This window comes from Microcaecilia unicolor, chromosome 2 (assembly GCF_901765095.1).
Source record: "Microcaecilia unicolor chromosome 2, aMicUni1.1, whole genome shotgun sequence".
Taxonomy (NCBI): Eukaryota; Metazoa; Chordata; class Amphibia; order Gymnophiona; family Siphonopidae; genus Microcaecilia; species Microcaecilia unicolor.
The window spans coordinates 644,769,134-644,790,948 of NC_044032.1; the positions used below are offsets into that span (position 1 = coordinate 644,769,134).

General features: G+C 40.8%; 1 protein-coding gene across 2 annotated transcripts in view; it reads right to left on the bottom strand.

Moving 5' to 3' along the window:
• Positions 1-7,260: 7,260 nt before the first annotated feature.
• Positions 7,261-21,815, bottom strand: part of PLK4 (polo like kinase 4) — a 76,478-nt gene continuing 61,923 nt past the window's right edge. For both annotated transcript variants that reach the window (XM_030191753.1, XM_030191752.1), the window contains exons 14-16: positions 13,445-13,585; positions 9,246-9,352; positions 7,261-8,175 (exon numbers count right to left, since the gene is read on the bottom strand). In XM_030191753.1, coding sequence (XP_030047613.1) covers positions 8,079-8,175; positions 9,246-9,352; positions 13,445-13,585 — 345 coding nt within the window. In that variant the 3' untranslated portion in view covers positions 7,261-8,078. The remainder of the gene's footprint in view (positions 8,176-9,245; positions 9,353-13,444; positions 13,586-21,815) is intronic.

Consider the following 21,815-nt stretch of genomic DNA (forward strand, 5'->3'; position numbering starts at 1 on the left):
GGGCCTGTAGCAAAAGTGGGTGGGCCTGGGCCCATCCAGGCCCACCCGTGGCTACGCCCCTGACACCTAAGCTTTGGAAAATACGCATTTTGTATTTCTAGTTCTGTTTCTCTAGTATTGCTGTGTATGCAGAGTCTGACTCCTTGTGTTTTCCAGTTCAGACTTTTGCCTTTGTATCTCTATTACTGGTCTGTGATTCCTTGTTTCATATTTGTTGATACTCTATCTGTGTTTCGCATGTGTAAGGTGTGTTATTCTGCTAGGCTAGCATGTAGTTTAGGTGTAGAGATCTGTAGCAGTCTCGTTTGTTCTTTTTTTTTTCTCACTAGTGTATTGAGTTTTAGGGTATTGTGTAATATTTACAGTGCTGCCTTTTCACAGATATGGTTGTTTCTCTTTGCATCCTGGGAGTTAGTGTTGTTATGGTATGCTGTTCAAAAATACCATCCTCGAGGCCCAGGCCAAACATATTCCACTAATTAGAAAAGAAAGGCAAAACTCCAAAAGACAGCCGGCCTGGTTGAAAAGTGAGGTGAAGGAAGCTATTAGGGCTAAAAGAAATGCCTTCAGAAAATGGAAGAAGGAACCATCTGAAAATAACAAGAAGCAGCATAAGGAGTGTCAAAGCAAATGCAAGGTGCAGATAAAGAAGGCCAAGAGGGATTACGAAAAAAAAGATAGCATTAGAGGCAAAAAAAAACATAGTAAAAAATTTTTTTTCGGTATATTAAAAGCAGGAAGCTGGCAAAAGAATCGGTTGGGCCGCTGGATGACCGAGGGGTAAAAGGGACGATCAAGGAAGACAAAGACATAGCGATTGAATGAATTCTTTGCTTCGGTCTTCACTGAGGAAGATTTGGGTGGGATACCGGTGTCGGAAATGATATTTCAAGCGGACGAGTTGGAGAAACTTACTGGCTTCACGGTAAACCTGGAGGACGTAATGGGGCAGTTCAGCAAACTGAAGAGTAGCAAATCTCCTGGACCGGATGGTATTCATCCTAGAGTACTGATAGAACTGAAAAATGAGCTTGCGGAGCTACTGCTACTGATATGCAATTTATCCTTAAAATCGAGCGTGGTACCAGAAGATTGGAGGTGGCCAATGTAACGCCCATTTAAAAAAAAGGTTCCAGGGGAGATCCGGGAAATTATAGACGGTGAGTCTGACGTCGGTGCCGGGGAAAATGGTAGAGGCTATTATTAAAAACAAAATTACAGAGCCTATCCGAGGACATGGATTACTGACACCGAGTCAGCACGACTTTTGTGTGGGGAAATCTTGCCTGACCAATTTACTTCAATTCTTTGAAGGAGTAAACAAACATGTGGACAAAGGGGAGCCGGTTGATATTGTGTATCTGGATTTTCAAAAGGCGTTTGACAAGGTACCTCATGAAAGGCTACAGAGGAAATTGGAGGGTCATGGGATAGGAGGAAAAGTCCTATTGTGGATTAAGAACTGGTTGAAGGATAGGAAACAGAGAGTAGGGTTAAATGGGCAGTATTCACAATGGAGAAGGGTAGTTAGTGGGGTTCCTCAGGGGTCTGTGCTAGGACCACTGCTTTTTAATATATTTATAAATGATTTAGAGATGGGAGTAGCTAGCGAGGTAATTAAATTTGCTGATGACACAAAGTTATTCAAAGTCGTTAACTCGTGACAGGATTGTGAAGAATTACAGAAGAACCTTACGAGACTGGGAGACTGGGTGGCTAAATGGCAGATGACATTTAATGTGAGCAAGTGCAAGGTGATGCATGTGGGAAAAAAGAACCCGAATTATAGCTACGTCATGCAAGGTTCCACGTTAGGAGTTACGGACCAAGAAAGGGATCTGGGTGTCGTCGTCGATAATACGCTGAAACCTTCTGCTCAGTGTGCTGCTGCGGCTAGGAAAGCGAATAGAATGTTGGAGGGATTGTGTGTTGGCTTTACTGAGGTGACTTCAAAACTTTATTTCACAAACTAAACTCATCAAATGTACATACATGTGTCAAATTTTACAGTAATGGGGAAGTTACTTTGCCCACATACCTGGACCTTTTCTTAATTCATTTTTTCTTTATATTCTCTTCTGTTATGAGAACTGGAACTCCTAATTATAATGGACTTTGAACTGAATAATTTCTGGTTATTTTCATTGCTTAATACCAGGTGTCCTATGATAGCATTGTACTTATTTGAATTAGTTTTTCTGTACAAGTTTTGCTTGCGTTGTCTTTATTTTAAAACACACCTTGTCAACAAGGGGCAAGGCTAGATGGGGTGTGGGGGCCCCCTGCACAGGGCCCCGCAGTTACTAAGACTGGCCCTGTTGGTGATGCACCACTTGGAGTACTGTATTCAGTTTTGGAGGCCATATCATGGGCAAACGCATTCCAATTAAAACTCAACACAGAAATAACACATTGCCTCATCATCTCATCCCAATACAACACATATAAACCCAGAAACGTAAACACCCCAGTCTATATACCCTATCGCAGACAGCCTGAAAATTCTTGGAGTAACAATTGACCAGAAACTCTCACAAGAGAATCAAGCAAAATCTACCATAAAGAAAATGTTCCACTCAACGTGGAAACTGAAACGTGTGAAACCATTCTACCCAAGGGAAACATTCCGAAGGTTGATAACAATCAATGGTACTAAGCCATGTAGACTACTGCAATGGAATCTATATGGGTTGCAAAGAACAAATTATAAAGAAACTTCAGACCACTCAAAATACAGCAGCCAGGCTTATATTTGAAGAAACGCATTTTGAAAGCGCCAAACCCCTCCGAGAAAAACTACACTGGCTCCCAATCAAAGAACGTATAACTTTCAAAATCTGCTCTGGTTCATAAAATTATCTACGGCAATGCCCTGGGCTACATGGCAGACCTCATAGACCTACCAACCAGAAACACAACAAGATCAGCACACGAACATGCCTAAATCTTCACTACCCAAGCAGCTTTTCCTATTTAAGCACACAACTATGGAACGCTCTGCCAAAAACAATAAAAACAAACCTGTTTGGGAAGGCATATCCCACCGATCCAACATAAAAGACTGAGTACCTGCAACACAACAAAACCAAAGATCGTATTGGACACACCCAATTTCCCCCTTCCTCCCTAAGCTCCCAATTATGTCAATCATACATGAACCCTATTCTAATGCAATAACACCTTGTATTTGTTCATACCAGAGCTGGTGAACGCCATTACAGTACTCTGTAAGCCATATTGAGCCTGCAAATAGGTGGGAAAATGTGGGACACAAATGTAACAAATAAATAAATACAAAAGACTTGAAAAGCATAAAAAATGGTATGGTGTTTGCACCATAAGACATATGAGAAGAGACTTGATGATGACCTGAATATGTACATACTAGAGAACTGGTTCTTAACTTAGTACTTAGGTTTTCAGGATAACCACGACGACTATATATGATAGATTTGCATATCAGGGAGGCAGCATATGCAAATCTCTCTCATGAGTAGTCCATGGATATCCTGAAAACCTGGCTGGCTGCCTGTGTGCCAAGGACTGCATTAAGAACCACTGCCCTAGAACAGTGTTTTCCAAGTCCAGTCCCAGAGTACCCCTTGCCAGTCAGGTTTTCAGGATATCCACAATGAATATGCATGAACTTGATTTGCACACACTGCCTCCATTATATGCAAATCTCTTTCATGCATATTTATTGTGGATATTCTGAAAACACAAGGGGCAAGGAGTAATCCAGGACAGGGCTTGGGAAACAATGCCCTAGGAGGAATATGACACAAATAGTATTTGAAAGGTATTAATATACAAACAAATCTTTACCAGAATTGGAGAAGTGATAAAACAGAGGACATGAACTGAGGTTAAAAGGTGGTCAACTTGAGGATAACATCAGGAAGCACTTTTTCACATAGAGGATGGTGACTGCCTGGTCAATCCCGTTTCTTAACTATTCCAACATAAGCTCTTCAGTGTTATAAGAGTTCCACTCCATTCCTTGCTTATAACACTCCTTTGCTGAGTTTAAACCAAACTTAAAACTCACCTGTTTCTGCAAGCCTACGGCCCTTGATCTCTGCTTTTGTGGCTTGACCTGGCTGAGCTCTGGAGTCCGGAGATGTTGGCTACTACTAATCATTTTTATAGCAGTACTAGATGAATACAGCACTGTACACATCTGTCCCTAGTGGGATCACAGTCTAATTTTTTTTGTACCTGGGGCTATGGAAGGTTGTGACTTGCCCAGAGTCACAAGGAGCTGCAGTGGGAATTGAACCCAGGATCTCAGTGCACTGCAGTAATAGGTTAGTCCTCCACTCCCTTCCCTTTCTCCACCCCTTTTCTTGGTCTTTGTCCCCTCTTCCATACTCTCTCTCACCTTGCTAGCCTGTCAGTTATTATAACTTCTGTATCTGATTTCTTACTATAGTGAAAATGTTATTGTTCACTGTGAACTGCTTTAATGAGCTGCTTATTTAATTTGAAATACCTTCCCAGGGCAGTTGGTGGAAACAAAAAAGCAGTGCCAGAATTCACAAAATTACATGGGTTAAACAAAAAGGATTCCTATATGGAAGAGAATGGAATCAGAACAAAGCTCAGCAATGCTTAGATGGCAACTCCAGTAACATACATAGTAAATGATGGCAGATAAAGATCTGAATGGTCTATCTAATCTGCCCAACAAGATAAACTCATTTTACATGGTAAGTGATACTCTATATATGTACAAGAAACAAAACAGCAAAGATGACCAACAAAAAATATAAAAAAAAAAAAATATATATATATATATATAAAGCGTCAAAATTTAAAATTAATCATAAAATATGTATTTAAAAGACGAATCCATGAAAATCAAAAAATTACATAAAAAAGACGACACTTTGGATGTAAAAATGAAGAATCAACTTTATTAGCCAAACTGTAGCAGGGAGAAAGGGACTCGACACAGCTGTGTTTCGGCCTTACTGGCCTGCGGCAGGAGTCTTCTCTGCCATCTGTTGATTATTAATTCTATCCAAATATAAAAAGAATATGTGTGTCTCTGTCAATTTTATTACACCAGATAAACAAGGTTTCCCCTTTTAAAGTTCTTTCCCAGAGAATGGGGAGGTAGACAAAGTCATGATGATCATTAGACAAGTCAACAACTACTCATGAAAGAATAGCTTCCTTGCTGTGTCCAGAGAAAATCTCACCAGAAATCGGGAAGTCAAATGTCCCCCTGGTTCGATCATTCACGTCTCACTCTCAAGAAGCAATGTAGAAAGCCTGATAGCCACAGTTGCAGTTCACACGTACTAAAAGCTCTAAAGATTCTGGAATCCCAATTAGTAGCAACATTCCATGTAGAACCCCAAAGAGTAACATAGTGAATGATGGCAGATAAAGACCTGAACGGTCCATCCAGTCTGCCCAACAAGATGAACTAATTTTACATGGTATGTGATACTTTATATGTATACCCGAGTTTGAGGTGCAGTAAGTTGATACTACTACCATGGTCTGACTCTCCCCAACCCTATCTCTCTAAACTCAGGGACAGAATACAGTTTAAACTGGGTAATCACAACCTTTAAAATTCTCACTGGGGAAGCTCCCGAGTACATGCTGAATTTTGTATCTCTATTATGACGTTCCTCTTGTAGGTACAATACCCAAAACTTACTGCACCTCAAATTTTCAGTGTTCAAGAACCTAAATGGAACCAACTCCATGATTTTCTAAGATCGTGTACACAATACCTGCAATTCAGAAAGTTGCTAAAAACTTTCCTATTCTGTAAGGCTGGGTTAGCCAGCACCTAATCGTACAACTATTGAGGACTCATCTGAAATTAAAGTCATGTCATTATTTGCTCCAACCACCTGAAACTCCTGGACTGATTCATCCAGCTGTTTTCCAACTGTGATCTGTCCTTGAACTGTATAGGTATAGGTGGAATACAAAAACTGTAATAAGAGACTGTCTTTTCTTCATGTTCAATTGTGAAGCGCTGCATACGACTGGTAGCGCTATGCTATAGAAATGATAGACTTGCGGACCTGAACATGTATACTCTGGAGGAAAGGAGAAACAGGGGTGATATGATACAGACGTTCAAATATTTGAAAGGTATTAATCTGCAAATGAACCTTTTCCGGAGATGCGAAGGCGGTAGAACAAGAGGACATGAAATGAGATTGAAGGGGGGCAAACTCAAGAAAAATGTCAGGAAGTATTTTTTCACGGAGAGAGTAGTGGATGCTTGGAATGCCCTCCCGTGGGAGGTGGTGGAAATGAAAACAGTAACGGAATTCAAACATGCGTGGGATAAACATAAAGGAAACCTGTTCAGAAGGAATGGATCCTAAGGAGCTTAGCCGAGATTGGGTGGCAGAGCCAGTGGCAGGAGGCGGAGATGGTGCTGGGCAGACTTATACAGTCTGTGCCAGAGCCGGTGGGAGGCGGGACTGGTGGTTGGGAGGCGGGGATAGTGCTGGGCAGACTTATACGGTCTGTGCCCTGAAAAGGACAGGTACAAATCAAGGTAAGGTATACAGAAAAAGTAGCACATGTGAGTTTATCTTGTTGGGCAGACTGGATGGACCGTGGTCTTTTTCTGCCGTCATCTATTATGTTACTACTTGTAGTTGTAGTAGTAGTAATATCAAATATAACTGCATAGATGTGGCTGACACTGTATTGATCAAGGAATGAACCTACATAGGGAGGCAGTGTGGCTCTGGCTGCATTGTTGGGTAGACTGGATGGATCATGCAGGTCTGTATCTGCCATCATTTACTATGTAGTAAGAGATCAATGTACTGGGGTATTATAGCTAATGTACTCATTATGGAAACTTAGCAGTAAGAGGCGATAAATGTAGATAACACGAGAAGCAGTGCTTTTTTTTTTTTTTTTTTGTTCCTGAGGATTTTTGCTTCCTGTACTGCTCTGGATCTTTGCTTTTGTCCCACATGAAAGCTGGCAGATAACAAACCCCTTGAGTTGAGCTGGTGGAGGCCTCTGCAACAGGACTCCAGTTCATCAATAAGCTGATGGATGTAGGCCCTGCTGGGATGGAAGATGGCTAGCACTAGGGTGACATTTCTTGGTACTGAGGGTGTAGACTTGGAGCAAATCTGCTCCTTCAATCCTCTACAGGTCTGTCCCAGTATGGCAAAGCTTATGTTCTTATGCAAGATAGATGGTGGCCACAGTGTGATGCAAAAAAACATGTTTATAGTGTAAAGGACCAGAATAATTAAACAAACTCGTGCAGCAGCAGCAAAGGCTACAGGAAAAGGTTAGATGAAGCATTTCTCCCAAAGAACATACAGTATGTTTTATAAAAAGTACAGAGAAAGAGTAGAAAAGTAAAACATAATGGTTTACACTGAGAGCTCTTTATAAGCTAAGCTCAATAGAAAACATGCAATTTCATCACTGCATTTATTGCTCATAATATAGATTTGCAGGAATTTCATTCATTATAAAGCTGCTACAAAAATATAAATAACATATAAAACAAAAATACACATTTGTACATATATAATACAGAGTTATTTACAGGTACAATTTTTGTATTGCAATAAAATTCAAGGATATCACAACCACAGATGATTGATGCTTGTAAGGCCAACCTTATCCCTTATGGGGGGTAGGGGGTGCCACTGAGGTTATTCCTCCTTACATCGACTGAATTATTATTTTTTTTTTTAGTGACGTACGTGGGTCTTGTGTTGATGATGATGTACGATAATATTCACCATTTTACCTGACTGCCATTATGGAATTCCCCACAAACAAAATGACTATATACATTTTTGGTTCCTGCTGAGGTAGAAAGTTCCTCAACAAGATTAGGACTTCTTTTGTCACATTTTGATCAAAGTACTATTCGACCAGCCACAATAATTCTTCCCAGTCTATCTCTGCTGGCTCATGACATTCTGTATTTAGATGCCAATGACACAGCAATATAGAATCGTAGCCAGTTTCTGAATTGAAGAGTATGAAGTGCTGGTTTCCAGTATCCTTTGTGGGAAAGTCCATTTGTATTTCCAGAAGTGCTGCTTTTAACTTAGTCATTAGTGACCAGTTGGACTGACAAACAATATAAGAATAGAGGAAAGACAATGTAGTTTGTCTTTAATATACTCTGGCAATTTCTCGTTTTCTCCATACCTAGGAGAAAAAAGAAAATCACAGCTAAGAATTTACAAAAGCATATTTGTACGAACTGCTAAAAGAAGCCTTTATGTCAATATCTTCTCCTGTATCCCATCAAAAGAAACAGACTGCTACTCTCCAGCCACCATCATCTACTGTCCTGCTACTAATTTGGAACAAGGGTTTAAAGGGAAAATCTGGTTTTATTTCAGAGTGCAATGCCGACTAATAACATAGTAACATAGTAGATGACGGCAGAAAAAGACCTGCATGGTCCATCCAGTCTGCCCAGTGCCCAAGAAGATAAATTCATATGTGCTACTTTTTTATTTGTACTGTCCTCTTCAGGGCACAGACCGTATAAGTCTGGCCAGCCCTATCCCCGCCTCCCAACCACCAACCCCGCCTCCCACCACCAGCTCTGGCACAGACCGTATAAGTCTGCCCAGCACTATCCCTGCCTCCCACCACCAGCCCCGGCACAGACCGTATAAGTCTGCCCAGCACTATCCTCGCCTCCCAACCACCAACCCTGCCTCCCACCACCAGCTCTGGCACAGACCGTATAAGTCTGCCCAGTACTATCCCCGCCTCCCAACTACCAGTCCCGCCTCCCACCACCAGCTCTGGCACAGACCGTATGTCTGCCCAGCACTATCCCTGCCGCCCAACCACCAGCCCCGGCACAGACCATATAAGTCTGCCCAGCACTAGTCCCGCCTCCCAACCCCGGCACAGACCATATAAATCTGCCCAGCACTAGCCCCACCTCCCAACCACTAGCTCTGCCACCCATTCTAGGCTAAGCTCCTGAGGATCCCTTCCTTCTGCACAGGATTCCTTTATGTTTATCCCATGCTAAGTCTCATAATTCTGCAGGATATTATCATCCCAGCATTATACTCTGCCTCAAAGAGACCTGAACAATCTGACAACTATAAAAAACCTATATCCTCAACATATCTACAAGATTCTTATAAACCTCAATGTATATGAGAGATGAAACTTTACGTTCTCTTTACTATGAATGGACTGCTTATTGACTGGGGAGGACCCCTCGTCCATGTTCAGTTATGGAAACTCACCTGGTTGTCTGGCCACTGGGAGATGTGTAAATGATGGATGAGACCCCTGCTTGCACCACGAGTTGTGAGCCATCATTAAACTGGACCCACACTGCACCAGTGCTCAGCTGTCAAAGACAAAACACAGGTAGAATGAGCTTTTTCATGAAAAGCATGAGCCTTTCAAAGTATATGGCTATAATTAAAAAGCAGTCTCTCCTGATTTTCAACCTAGTTTTGTCACTACAAAGCTTATTTAGAAAAGAATTAGAGTAGAATTACTGTAAATACAATGAAATGGTATGTTATGAATTTCAATGGTGATAACACTTATTGCTAAAAAGTCACAAGCAATCAGTACCCTCAGTATTTGAGTGCAGAGCAAAGTAATAACATCCTCAATCAAAAATCATTAAAGAGGCTGGAAGACAACTGGCATAAAAGCACCTCTGTTTCTGAAACACCAGACAGCTCCTAGAAATGGCCTTTTAAAAATAGCAATGTTTTTCTCTTAAGAGTTAGCTGTGGCTTCCCCAGGAAACCAGAGAGAAACCCTTCCTCAGAATGTCATCAGAGGTATATGTGACATGTCAACACTATTAAAAGAAGGCGGGGGGGGGGAACTTTCATTCATTTCCAGACGCTTGAGATTTTCATTTTTGAAATGGGACCCCCTTCGAGGATATGAAATGAGATTGAAGGGGGGCAGACTCAAGAAAAATGTCAGGAAGTACTTTTTCACTGAGAGAGTGGTGGATGCTTGGAATGGCCTACCACGGGAGGTGGTGATGAAAACGGTAACGGAATTCAAAAATGCGTGGGATAAACAAAGGAATCCTATTCAGAAGGAAGGGATCCTCAGAAGTTTAGCGGAGATTGGGTGGCAAGAGCCGGTGGTAGGGGGCGGGGCTACTGCTGGGCAGACTTCTACAGTCTGTGCCGTGAGGATGGCAGATACTAATCAAGGTCAGGTATACACAAAAGGTAGCACATATGAGTTTATCTTGTTGGGCAGACTGGATGGGCCATGCAGGTCTTTCTCTGCCGTCATCTACTATGTTACTATGTAAGGGCTTGAAGCTCACTTATTCTTCTAGCAGACGAGCTATCAGGAACAATACTTTATAAGTTAGGAATTTTAGAGAACAAGAACGCAGTGATTTGAATGGAGGTTTCATGAGAGAGGTGAGAACAACGTTGAGATCCCATACCACAATTTGATGGGAGGTTTAGTGCGATAAAAAGTTTTCATGAATCTAGTGGTCAAGGGATGAACTGAAACTGGTCTATTATCAAGTTTAGCACTGATGGCACTCAAATGTATTCTTACTGAAGTTAGGCTTCAGGTCAGAATTGGATAGATGGAGCAAGCATTCCATTAGAATAGGTTGAGTGAATGAGATAAGGTTGAGCAACTTAGAGGAACACCAGAAGGAAAATCTTTTCCATTTTAGGTGGTAACATTTTCTTGTGGAGGGTTTCTTGGAAGCAAGAAAGTATCTGAGATACTGCACGGGGAACGTTTAAAGAATGCAATTCTATATCATCAGGTACCATGACATTAGGGATAGAGGATGAGGGTTTGGATGAAGAAGAGATCCTTCGTTCTGAGGGTTGGGAAAGGCTCCAACCTGAATGGTCCCTTGGATGACAACTCTAGGAGTAGAGGAACTCAAATTTGTCTAGGCCAGTAAGCAGCAATTAGAAACATGGTTCCTTGGTCTTGATGGAATTCGAGAAGAATTTTCCCAATTAGGGGCAATGGGGGAAAAGCACAGAGAAAGATCCTTCCCTCAGTGATTGGGAGCATAGAGTCAGCATAGAGTCGACTATGTTATGACCTTAATCAACTCTGTAACTCTCTAACAATGAAGCATGTAAACCACATTGAATCTCCTAAAGTCTTAACCTGGCTCAATACCTCCGCGATAGACCTCTATAAACTCTCTCTGTCCCTATCGAACTGTTAACCTCACTTGATACCTTGTAACTGCCCCACTGATACATGTAAGCCACACTGAACCTACCAATAGGTGTGAAAATGCAGGATACAAATGCAATAAATGAAATAAATAAATTGGGGAAGTTTTTGTTGTGAGGAGAAGCAACAGGTCTATCTTTGGTGTTCCCACCTCTGAAATATCTGGCAGATGACTGAAGCACAGAGACACTCATGAGGTTGAAGGATTCTGCTGAGCTTGTCTGCCAGGGCATTCTTCTTTCCATCTAAGTAAACAGCTCTGAAAATGTTTTGAAAGTCACTCATATCCATATCTGGATTGCTTGCTGACAGAGGAGGTATGATCCGGTTCCTCCCTGCTTGTTCAGGTAATACATGGCCACCTGATTGTCTGTGCATACTAGTACTACCGCAAAGTTGTGGAAACACGAAGGAGATGACGATCAATAGCTCCTCCTGATGAAACAAACTACTGGGGAATCATACCCTTCCTCTGGGACAATTCTAACTCTGGCAAGGAGAACCCCAGGGAAAAGTCCCCATCAGCCAGCTCTCCCCCCCCCCCCCCCCCAATGCTCTTTTATAGAGGATGAGGGATGAACTAGCTGAGCAGGCTCTGGACCCTCAACCAGGGGACACCTACTCCAAGCATAAGGGGATACTGGGCTCCAACCAGATCTTGAGACCCCTACTCCTTGAGACCAGGTGGCCCCATACAGGACAAGGGCCTGGAGCCCAGAAATAGCCTAAAGGTACTCCGAGTGCCTGACAGAACTGTGGCCCTAAAGCAAGCACAGGCCCCTCATGCAAGCCTGACATCCCGTGGACACAGGCTGCAGCATGGGTTCAGTGGAGTTTGTTTCATGACCTCAAAAATCCTGCTGCATCAGCCTGACCTGCACCATAAACAAACATTCATTTTTTAAATAAATAAAATGAATATTTATTTTAAAGTTTATATACCATTCAATCATCTAAGTGGTTTTCAAAAATACATGCATAATAAAAATCACAATATCAAACATATAATCAAATTTCATCAACAGCTAGCTGACCTTTAGTCAAATAGGAAGTCTGACACCCAGCAGTCAATAAAGGCTGCTACAAACAGCTGCGTTTTAAGCTGCTTCCGAAATGGAATTGCATTATTACTTAACAGTAGATGTCTTGTGAGCGCATTCCACAATTGCATACCAGTAACAACAAATGATGAAGTGCACACGTGTCTGCACAAGGAAATCCAGCAAGAACTGCATGGCAGTTTCCAATCTTAAAGCTCTTTTTGGGTGGTATACCTTCAAAACTTTTCAAAATAAAAAAAAGGGGGGGGGCAGCATTTTGATGAATAAGTGTCAAAACCTTATATTGTATTGATTGGGTAGTTCTTCAAAAATGGCAATACATGAGAAAATTTACCAAACACCAGCTATCAATCACGCTGCCACATTTTGGACCACCTGCATCTGCTGGATGTAGAGAAATAGTGACAGGATCTGGACCACCTTTTATACCGGTCAAATCACTAGAATCTGCAGCTTCTTTACCGCCAACTGCTAGTCTTGCAGGAATTTTCAGAATCCCTAATTATTTCTATATTCACTGGATGGAAGGGAGAGAGAAAAAGAGGGCAGACACTGGATGGAAGAGGGAAGGGGAGGATAAGAGAGAAGGAAAGGAGATACTGGGGCAGGGGGAGGGAGGTCAGGAGGGACAAGGGGAGAAACTGAACATGAGGAGGGATAGGGAAATAGAGATACAATGCTGGACATGGGGAGGGGGGATAGGAACACAGAGGGTGTTGCTGGACAGGGCAAGAATAAAGGTACGGAGAGAGGAGATGCGCAATATGGCAGGAAGATAGGGGCAGGGACACAGAGGGGAGCTGAATGATGGACATAAACAGGAGAAGAAATGCCAAATGGACCAGGAGACCCTGGCAAAAGAGTTAAAAGAAGACAGAGGAAAGTGGAAACCATAGATACAATTACAAAAATTAAAAGACCAGACAACAAAGGTAGAAAAATGAATTTTATTTTCCATTGACAGTAGCCTTAAAGAACTGAATCAAATTGAAAAATCAATTCATATGAATGAATTGAATCGAAAACTTTTCAGCAGAATCAGACAGCACTAATTTCCAATGCTCTGAAATCATGTACTGTTTCTGCCTTAGTTACTCAATGATTCTCTCACGAAGAACAAAGAAGAAAATGTGTCCTAGCTTGCAGTGGACGAGGTCATGGCCTGCCTTTTGCCTTACCTGAGAAGCCCAGCCAACATTTTGCACAAACACAGACTTTAAAACCTGCCCACGATCTGGCACACACTCTTTCATAGGATTGGAGGAACAGCTAGTCTTAGTTGTAGTGACCGAAAACACTGATCCTTCATATGAAATCATCTGTAATTAAAAAAAAACAATTGTACATAAAATTTTATAAAAACCTATAAAAAAGCAAGATACTTAAACTGTATGGGCATGTATTACAGTCAAACTGAAACACTTACACAGCAGTTACCACAACTGCAAAGGTTGTCATGCCAACCTAAGTTGTACTAGAAAGATCAGACCAACCAAGCAATCCATTAGTCACAGAAATGAGCTATTGTCATCAGATGTTTTCAGAACTTTCTAGGAAATTATTGAAGACCAATCTCTCTGGGCACTTACAGGAGTTCCCACCCTCCTGCAACATGCCTCACTTCTGTTAGCTAAGAACAAATAGAAGTTACGGAAATAGGGTTTGTATGACTGTCTTCAGAGAACACCTGATACAGATAAGCAACTTTGCTTTGTCGGACAACAAGCAAGCAAAAAGAAGAAAAAAAAAACACAGAAAATGTTTAACCTTCCATTCTGTTGATGGAACTATTTTTTTCCATGAAATTATTGTGGTGAGAGGCTAAGAAGAGAACATGGGTAACAAAAGATTTATTTAGATGTTTAGATGAGTAACTACTGAGACATGAGGCTGCTGAGCAAATTTTAAATCCTCTAGGGCAGTGTCTGATGTGGCCAAACAGGAAGAAAAGGCGACAGTCAAAGCCAGAAGGGGTCTCTTTCCTGCCCCGAAGAGAGCACAACAATAGGGTACAGGAGGGGAGGACACCCTGAGGCCTGCCCACCCATCCATCCGCAAACCCGGATAAACGGGCAGGTTGGCAAAACCCCTCCCGGATGCCCCGCATTGTCCTCTAAAAGAGGACATGTCCGGGTAAAACCAGACATATGGTAATCCTAACTCAGAATTGTTGGAATGTAATTGTATTTTTACATGCATTGCCTGTCACCTATTATTTCTCTGTGATTACTCTGTGACCTCTGATGTGAATTACTTAGAGAGGTCACACAGCTATGCAACTTCCTGTGGGGGTTAGACACAGCAGATGCAGCACATGGAGCACATGGAGCTCATGATCTCTCCTAACCTGAGAGGATCTATGGTGGTGTGAGCATCCATTACCATCTAAGCACATGGAAGGAGCTGATAATACAAATGTATAGTAATATGTATATATAAGCCTGTCTGATTATAATCTAACTACAAACTGTGAGTAAACAGATGTTTTGTTACTTCAACTTTAAAGTGACTCAGCAGTGAATTATTCAGGGGTGAATGAGAGAGAGATGAAGAAAGAAATTAACATTTCTAAAGCTGAAGCTGTGTGTACTAAAATCTGCTAATTATTTACTACAAATAATCCAACAAAAGGGTTATGGGCCCAGGGCCAGGAATTGAAAAAGAAGAGAAATATTACCAGGCAGAAAAAAAGGCCACATTTTTCTCTTAAGTTTTAAAGGAAAGATTCAGTCTGTCTCTCTCTCCCCCCACACAGCAGACAGAAGGCTAAGAAAATGGCTGAGGGAAGAAATTCACCATTGTTCTATTCTCTCAAGGTGCCTAGATTAACTGAGTTTAATTATCAGCAGTGGGAATTAAGATTCATATGTTTCCTTCGAGCAAAAAGATTAGATATATGCTTAGACCAAGACAGAACAGCTGAAAATATGGCTGAATGGGACAATGCAAACTATTATGTGAAGTGCATGCTTTTGGAAGCTCTCTCAGAGAAACAAGCCATATTAGTGGAGGGAAAAGATACACCAAAGGACATTTTATATAAACTGAGAACTATGTATGCAACTACATATGCAAAGCAGCAACCAATTTGGCTGGCAGAGTTGAATGAAACCAAATTAAGGGATAAAAGTAAATGTAATGATCACATTATGCATCTTATGTCTTCATTTCAAAAGCTAGAACTTTCTGGAATTCCCATGTGTGATGCATTGAAAAGAGCATTTCTTTTTACCTCACTATCAAAGAAGTTTGATGTTTTTAGGTCTGTAAATGAGGCCATTGAAGGGCAATCTTTTGAACAGGCAACATCAAAACTAAGGCAGGAATGCATAATAAATGATTCTGAGGAGATGTGTTCTCAAAGCAAGTCAGAGAGAAATGAAACAAATTTCTTGGCAAAGAACAGAGGAAGGCGGAGCTATGGGAAAACTCCACCCAAGGGCAAGCTGATTTGCTACTCATGTGAAAAGGAGGGACATGTATCTAAATGGTGTAAGGAAACACAAAACACTCCCTCTAGCTCACCTAAGCCAATGGAACTAAAGAATTTTCAAACCAGGAAATGTATGAAGGACAAAGATAAACACAAGGGCTTTCTAATGGCAGAAAAATCTTTGACTATGGTAAATAATAATTCAAATGAAAGTACTTGGATTTTGGATTCAGGGAGCACATGCCATTTAACCAATTGTAAGGATTTCTTTCAGGAAATGTGTCCAGAGGAAGGTATTCTTAAAACTGCAAACGCAGGGACTGCTAAGATCCAAGCAAAAGGTATTGGATTCTTAAAATGCAAAGTGTCTAATGAAGTTAAAGAAATTCCTGTAAGTGATGTCTTGTATATTCCCCAAGCAGTTTGCAATATGCTTAGTGTATCTACATTAGATAAGAAGGGATTTGTGATTCATTTTGAAAACAGTAAGTGCACAATCTCTAAAAATGATGAAGTGTATGCTGAAGCTTTTATGCATAATGATGTTTATAAACTGAGCATTTCAGGTGAAGCCTCACATATGGCGCAAGTAAGGAAGAATGATGGTAAATGTAGTCTGGAAATCTGGCATCGCCGCCTGGGACATCGTGATTCTAAGGTGATCCAGGATCTTTACAGTAAGCAACTGGCCACCGGCATTCAGATAAGTGCAGATGCTGGTAAAATGGAGAAATGCATAGACTGTGTTACTCAAAAAGGTGTGAGACCCTCATTTCCTGCATACACAGGAAATAGGAGTAATAAAGTGCTGGACTTAATACACAGTGACTTATGTGGACCGTTTAATATCCCATCATTGGGAAATAACAGATTTGCGCTAATATTCTTGGATGATTTCTCTAGATACTGTGTGGCCTATTTGCTGAAAGAAAAAAGTCAAGTCACAGACATGCTGAAGAAATACGTAGCCATGGTGAACAATAAATTTGAAAGAAAACCAAAGGTTCTTCAGACCGACAATGGTGGTGAGTTCACTTCACAAAGCATGCGCACATTTCTAGAACAAGAAGGCATTCAGCATATCACAACAGTAGCTTATACACCAGAGCAAAATTCTGTTGCAGAGAGAAAATTTAGGTCAATTGTGGAAATGACCAGATGTATGCTGTCAGATAGCAATCTCCCTAAAAGACTATGGGGGGAAGCCATTCTCACAGCAGTGTACCTACAAAACAGAATGCCAACTAAAGGCGCTGAGCGCACACCACATGAGACATGGCATGGTAGGAAGCCAAACCTGTCACACATAAGAACATTTGGAAGTACAGCATATGCTCATGTACCAAAGCAAAGAAGGCATAAGCTGGATTCCACAACAGAAAGGGGCATTTTAGTTGGCTATACTCCAGGACACAAAGGATATAGAATTTTGAATCTGAAAACTGGCATTGTTGGCATAAGACATGTTACATATTTTGATGAAAACAAAAGGGTTGATAAAGGCTGGATTATCCCAGATGAGCCTTATCATCCAGAATATGAAACTAGAACCATAATAGACATGCCAGTGTATATAAATGCCATACCAAGGCAGATGTCTGAAAGCAACTCACCTGTATCTAACGAGGAACAGGCAGAGGAAGCAGACACAGAAAGGATCATTGAAGAAGACAGTACAGTTGGAGAAGGGGAATCAATTGGAGAAGAACTCTCAGATTTAGAGGATGCGGAAAGGTCAGACCAACCTGTTGTCAGACGCTCATCCAGGGAAAACAAAGGTGTTCCACCCCCAAGACTGTCTTACCTAACAAAGTCAGCAGAAGCTCAAGAGCCCTTAACATGGGATGAGATTGAAAAAATGCCAGCAGAAGAAGCTGCTGAATGGCATAAAGCTGCACAAGAAGAAATTGATGCATTGGATAAAAATAATACTTGGATTCTTACAGAATTACCTCCTGGCAAGAAAGCTATAGGATGCAAATGGGTATTCAAGTTAAAAAGGAATGCACAAGGAAAAGTGGAAAGGTATAAAGCCAGATTAGTGGCAAAGGGATATCTTCAAAAATATGGAGAAGATTTTGATGAAGTGTTTGCACCTGTAGTGAAACACACGACAATCAGAACACTTCTGAGCATTGCAGTCTCAAAAGGCATGCAAGTCAAACACATTGATGTGAAAACAGCATTTTTTCATGAAGATATAACTGAAGACTTGTACATGGAACAACCAACAGGTTTCATAAATACAAAACAAAGACAGCTAGTGTGTAAATTAAACAAAGGTCTTTATGGATTAAAGCAAAGTGCAAAATGTTGGAATGAAAAATTGCATGAAATATTGACAAATTTAGGATTTAAGCAAGGTGAAGCAGATAAATGCTTGTACACTAGGTGCAGAAATGGACAATATGCATACATTTTAGCTTTTGTTGATGATCTGCTCATTGCAAGTAAAAGTGAGCAAGAGTACAAGGACATTGTAAAGTGTTTAAACCAGAATGTTGAGATAAAAGAACTGGGTAATGTGTCATACTATCTTGGTATAGAAATTGAGAAACAAAATGATGGTTCTTATCTTCTAAGCCAGAAGCAGAAAATAAATGAGCTTATTGAAAGTTTAGGTATGCAAGATGCCCAAGTTGTAAGCACTCCCATGATCACTGATTTTCTGAAGGATGAAACAGTAAGAGAACCTTTACCAGATAACATCCAATATAGATCAGCCATAGGTAAGCTTTTATATCTAGCTACCACATACAGGGCTGATATAGCAAATGCAGTAGGAATTTTGAGCAGAAGGGTCAGCTCACCTACCAAATCAGATTGGACTGCAGTTAAAAGGATGGTAAGGTATTTAAAGGGTACCATTGATTGTAAATTAAAGATTTCAGCCAATAGTAATCCAAAACTAATATGTTACTGTGATTCAGATTGGGCAGGGGATCATTCTGATTATAAATCCACAAGTGGATATGTGTTTATGTATGGAAATGTACACATTTCATGGGCCAGTCATAAACAAAGTATTGTGAGTTTGTCTTCTACAGAAGCTGAATATGTGGCCGTATCGGAAGCGTGCAGAGAACTGATGTGGATTGAAAAACTTTTGCTGGATTTTGGAATAGCTGAACAGAGACCAATCCAGATAATGGAAGATAATCAGAGCTGCATCCGACTGTCACAGAATGACAAGGTTCAGTCACGCACCAAGCACATCGCAACGAAATACCACAACGTGCGAGAGTTGGCAAAAGAAGGGGTCATCAGTCTACACTATTGTCACACCAGTGAGATGACAGCTGACATCATGACCAAACCGTTACCCAGAGAACATTTTGTGAATCTGCGTATAAAGCTTGGACTTTGTATGAATAAATAATTGCATGACAGTTATGCATGAGAAGGGGTTTGTTGGAATGTAATTGTATTTTTACATGCATTGCCTGTCACCTATTATTTCTCTGTGATTACTCTGTGACCTCTGATGTGAATTACTTAGAGAGGTCACACAGCTATGCAACTTCCTGTGGGGGTTAGACACAGCAGATGCAGCACATGGAGCACATGGAGCTCATGATCTCTCCTAACCTGAGAGGATCTATGGTGGTGTGAGCATCCATTACCATCTAAGCACATGGAAGGAGCTGATAATACAAATGTATAGTAATATGTATATATAAGCCTGTCTGATTATAATCTAACTACAAACTGTGAGTAAACAGATGTTTTGTTACTTCAACTTTAAAGTGACTCAGCAGTGAATTATTCAGGGGTGAATGAGAGAGAGATGAAGAAAGAAATTAACATTTCTAAAGCTGAAGCTGTGTGTACTAAAATCTGCTAATTATTTACTACAAATAATCCAACAAGAATTAACCGAGAATTCCTAGGCACAGAAGAGGTAGCACTGTAGTTCTTATTATTAACCTCTAAAAGAGAAAGATAAAAAGATAAAAAGAGAGACTAATGGGCTCGCTTCCTACCTGCTGGGAGACTGAGAAAATACTGAGGCTAAGGTCACATGGCCAGGGCTCCTATTGGCTCTCTAGAGTCAGAGTTTTTTTCTCAGTCTCCACCTGCTGGTAGGCGAGCACAACCCATCAGTCCAATCCTGGTCCGGTCTGGAGGGACGCTAAGGAACTGCTGTTACCACATTCTCTGGCAGCCAAGTTCCAGAGCTTAACTATTCGCTGAGTGAAAAAATATTTCCTTCTATTCGTTTTAAAAATATTACCATGGAAACTTCATTCAGTGTCCCTTAGTCTTTATACTTTTTGGAAGAATAATCAAACCACACGTTTACTTGTTCTACTCCACTCAGGATTTTGTAGAACTCTATCATACCCCCCTCAGCCGTCTCTTCTTGAGTCCTAACTTCTTAAGCCTTTCCTCATATGAGAGGAGTTCACTCCCCTTAATCATTTTGGTTGCCCTTCTTTGAACCTTTTCTAATTCTGCTACATATTTTTTAATTTTTTAAATACTAAATATCATTCTTAGAGGAGGGACTATGGGACTTTATGTGGTTGCAAAATATATGTTTAAATCAATAGCATGATGGTCCAGTGTGCAGTGTTAGGGGTTGATATTTTTTGTATACTAGATTTTCAGGCTACATAATTAAACTGCTACTTCCAAGGTATTTTACCTGTTTTATTAATACAGCTTTATAAGAAATTTATATTTGTTATAAAGCAAAGCTGAGGGTAAGAGCCATTGTGGTAATTATTTTCCCAGATACTGCGATGTGTGTTGAGATGATGACCAGACATAAGCCTACTATAATGGCAAAAGTTTAAGTTATGGGATAAAGTTACTATATTAAAAAAAATGTTAGTATTTAGACCCATTGGTTAGAGATATTATCGAGATGCCAGCCATAAGAGGAGTGGTGATTGGGAAACAGGAATTCAAATTAGCTGCCTTCGCAGATGATTTGTTAGTTATGCTCACAAATCCAGCGGAGTCCTTGCAAGCTCTACTGGAGGTGTTTAAAGAGTTTGGAACCTATTCTGGGTTTAAACTAAACTTGGAGAAATCAGAAGCATTGGTTAGTAATATACAGAACGCAACGTCCTGGCCGGGAACGTTCCCATTGAGAAGAGCAACCAATTCGTTTCGATATTTGGGTATAGAGCTGACGCCAGAAGTGGTAGAACTATATTCACTTAACATTAAGATGCTGTTGACTCAGACTCGACAACAATTGGAGAGTTGGAGACAGCTGCAACTGCCGCTGATGGGTAGAATATGCCTAATTCGTATGGTGATCCTACCTAGGTGGTTGTATGTCATGCAAACCATACCTATATGTATATTGGGGAAAGACCTGAAAATATTCACTAAGCTGGTAATGAAATTTTGCTGGGCCAATAAGAAAGCTAAGATGAAACAACAGTTCATGATGGGCAATTGGCAGCAGGGAGGGCTAGGATTACCAGACTTGAAGTTATACAATATGGCCTGCTTAATGCGGCATGTGAGGGATTGGATATTTGGAACAACATATTACACACCATTAGAACTAGAACAGGAATATTTTGAACCGCTGCGATTGAAATCCCTAATACAATTAGAAACGACGCAGGTTCCCGAGATACACAGGGACAATTTACTGTTAAAACCGCTTAGGAGCGTGGCAATTCTTGGGGAGCAGATTGAAGATGGGGAGGGGCAACAGAACTATTAACAATCAGAGGGAACCCAACCTTTAAAGCAGGTATAGAAAACCTAGTCTTTCAGCGATGGGAAGAAAGAGGTTTGGAATGTCTGGAAGATGTAATAGGCGATAACGGAAAGATTAAACCTTTAGATCAGCTGTTGAATACAGATAAAATCCAATGGGGTGATACATTTGCACACTGCCAGCTAAAACATTTTATTCAGTCAACAGATCAAGGCCGATTGGAACAGAAACAGGGTTTGAAGCTAAAAAATTTCTTCATAGAGATTTCTGAAGAAGTGCCATCAATTTCAGGGATACATAAAGCGCTGTGGTCATATGAGAAACCCAAAAACTTTAAAAAGCTGAAAGAGCGCTGGGAGAAGGACTTAGGAGTCATGTTATTGGTATGGGATGTTGAGAGGCAACTGAAGGGGATACCAAAATTGGTCAG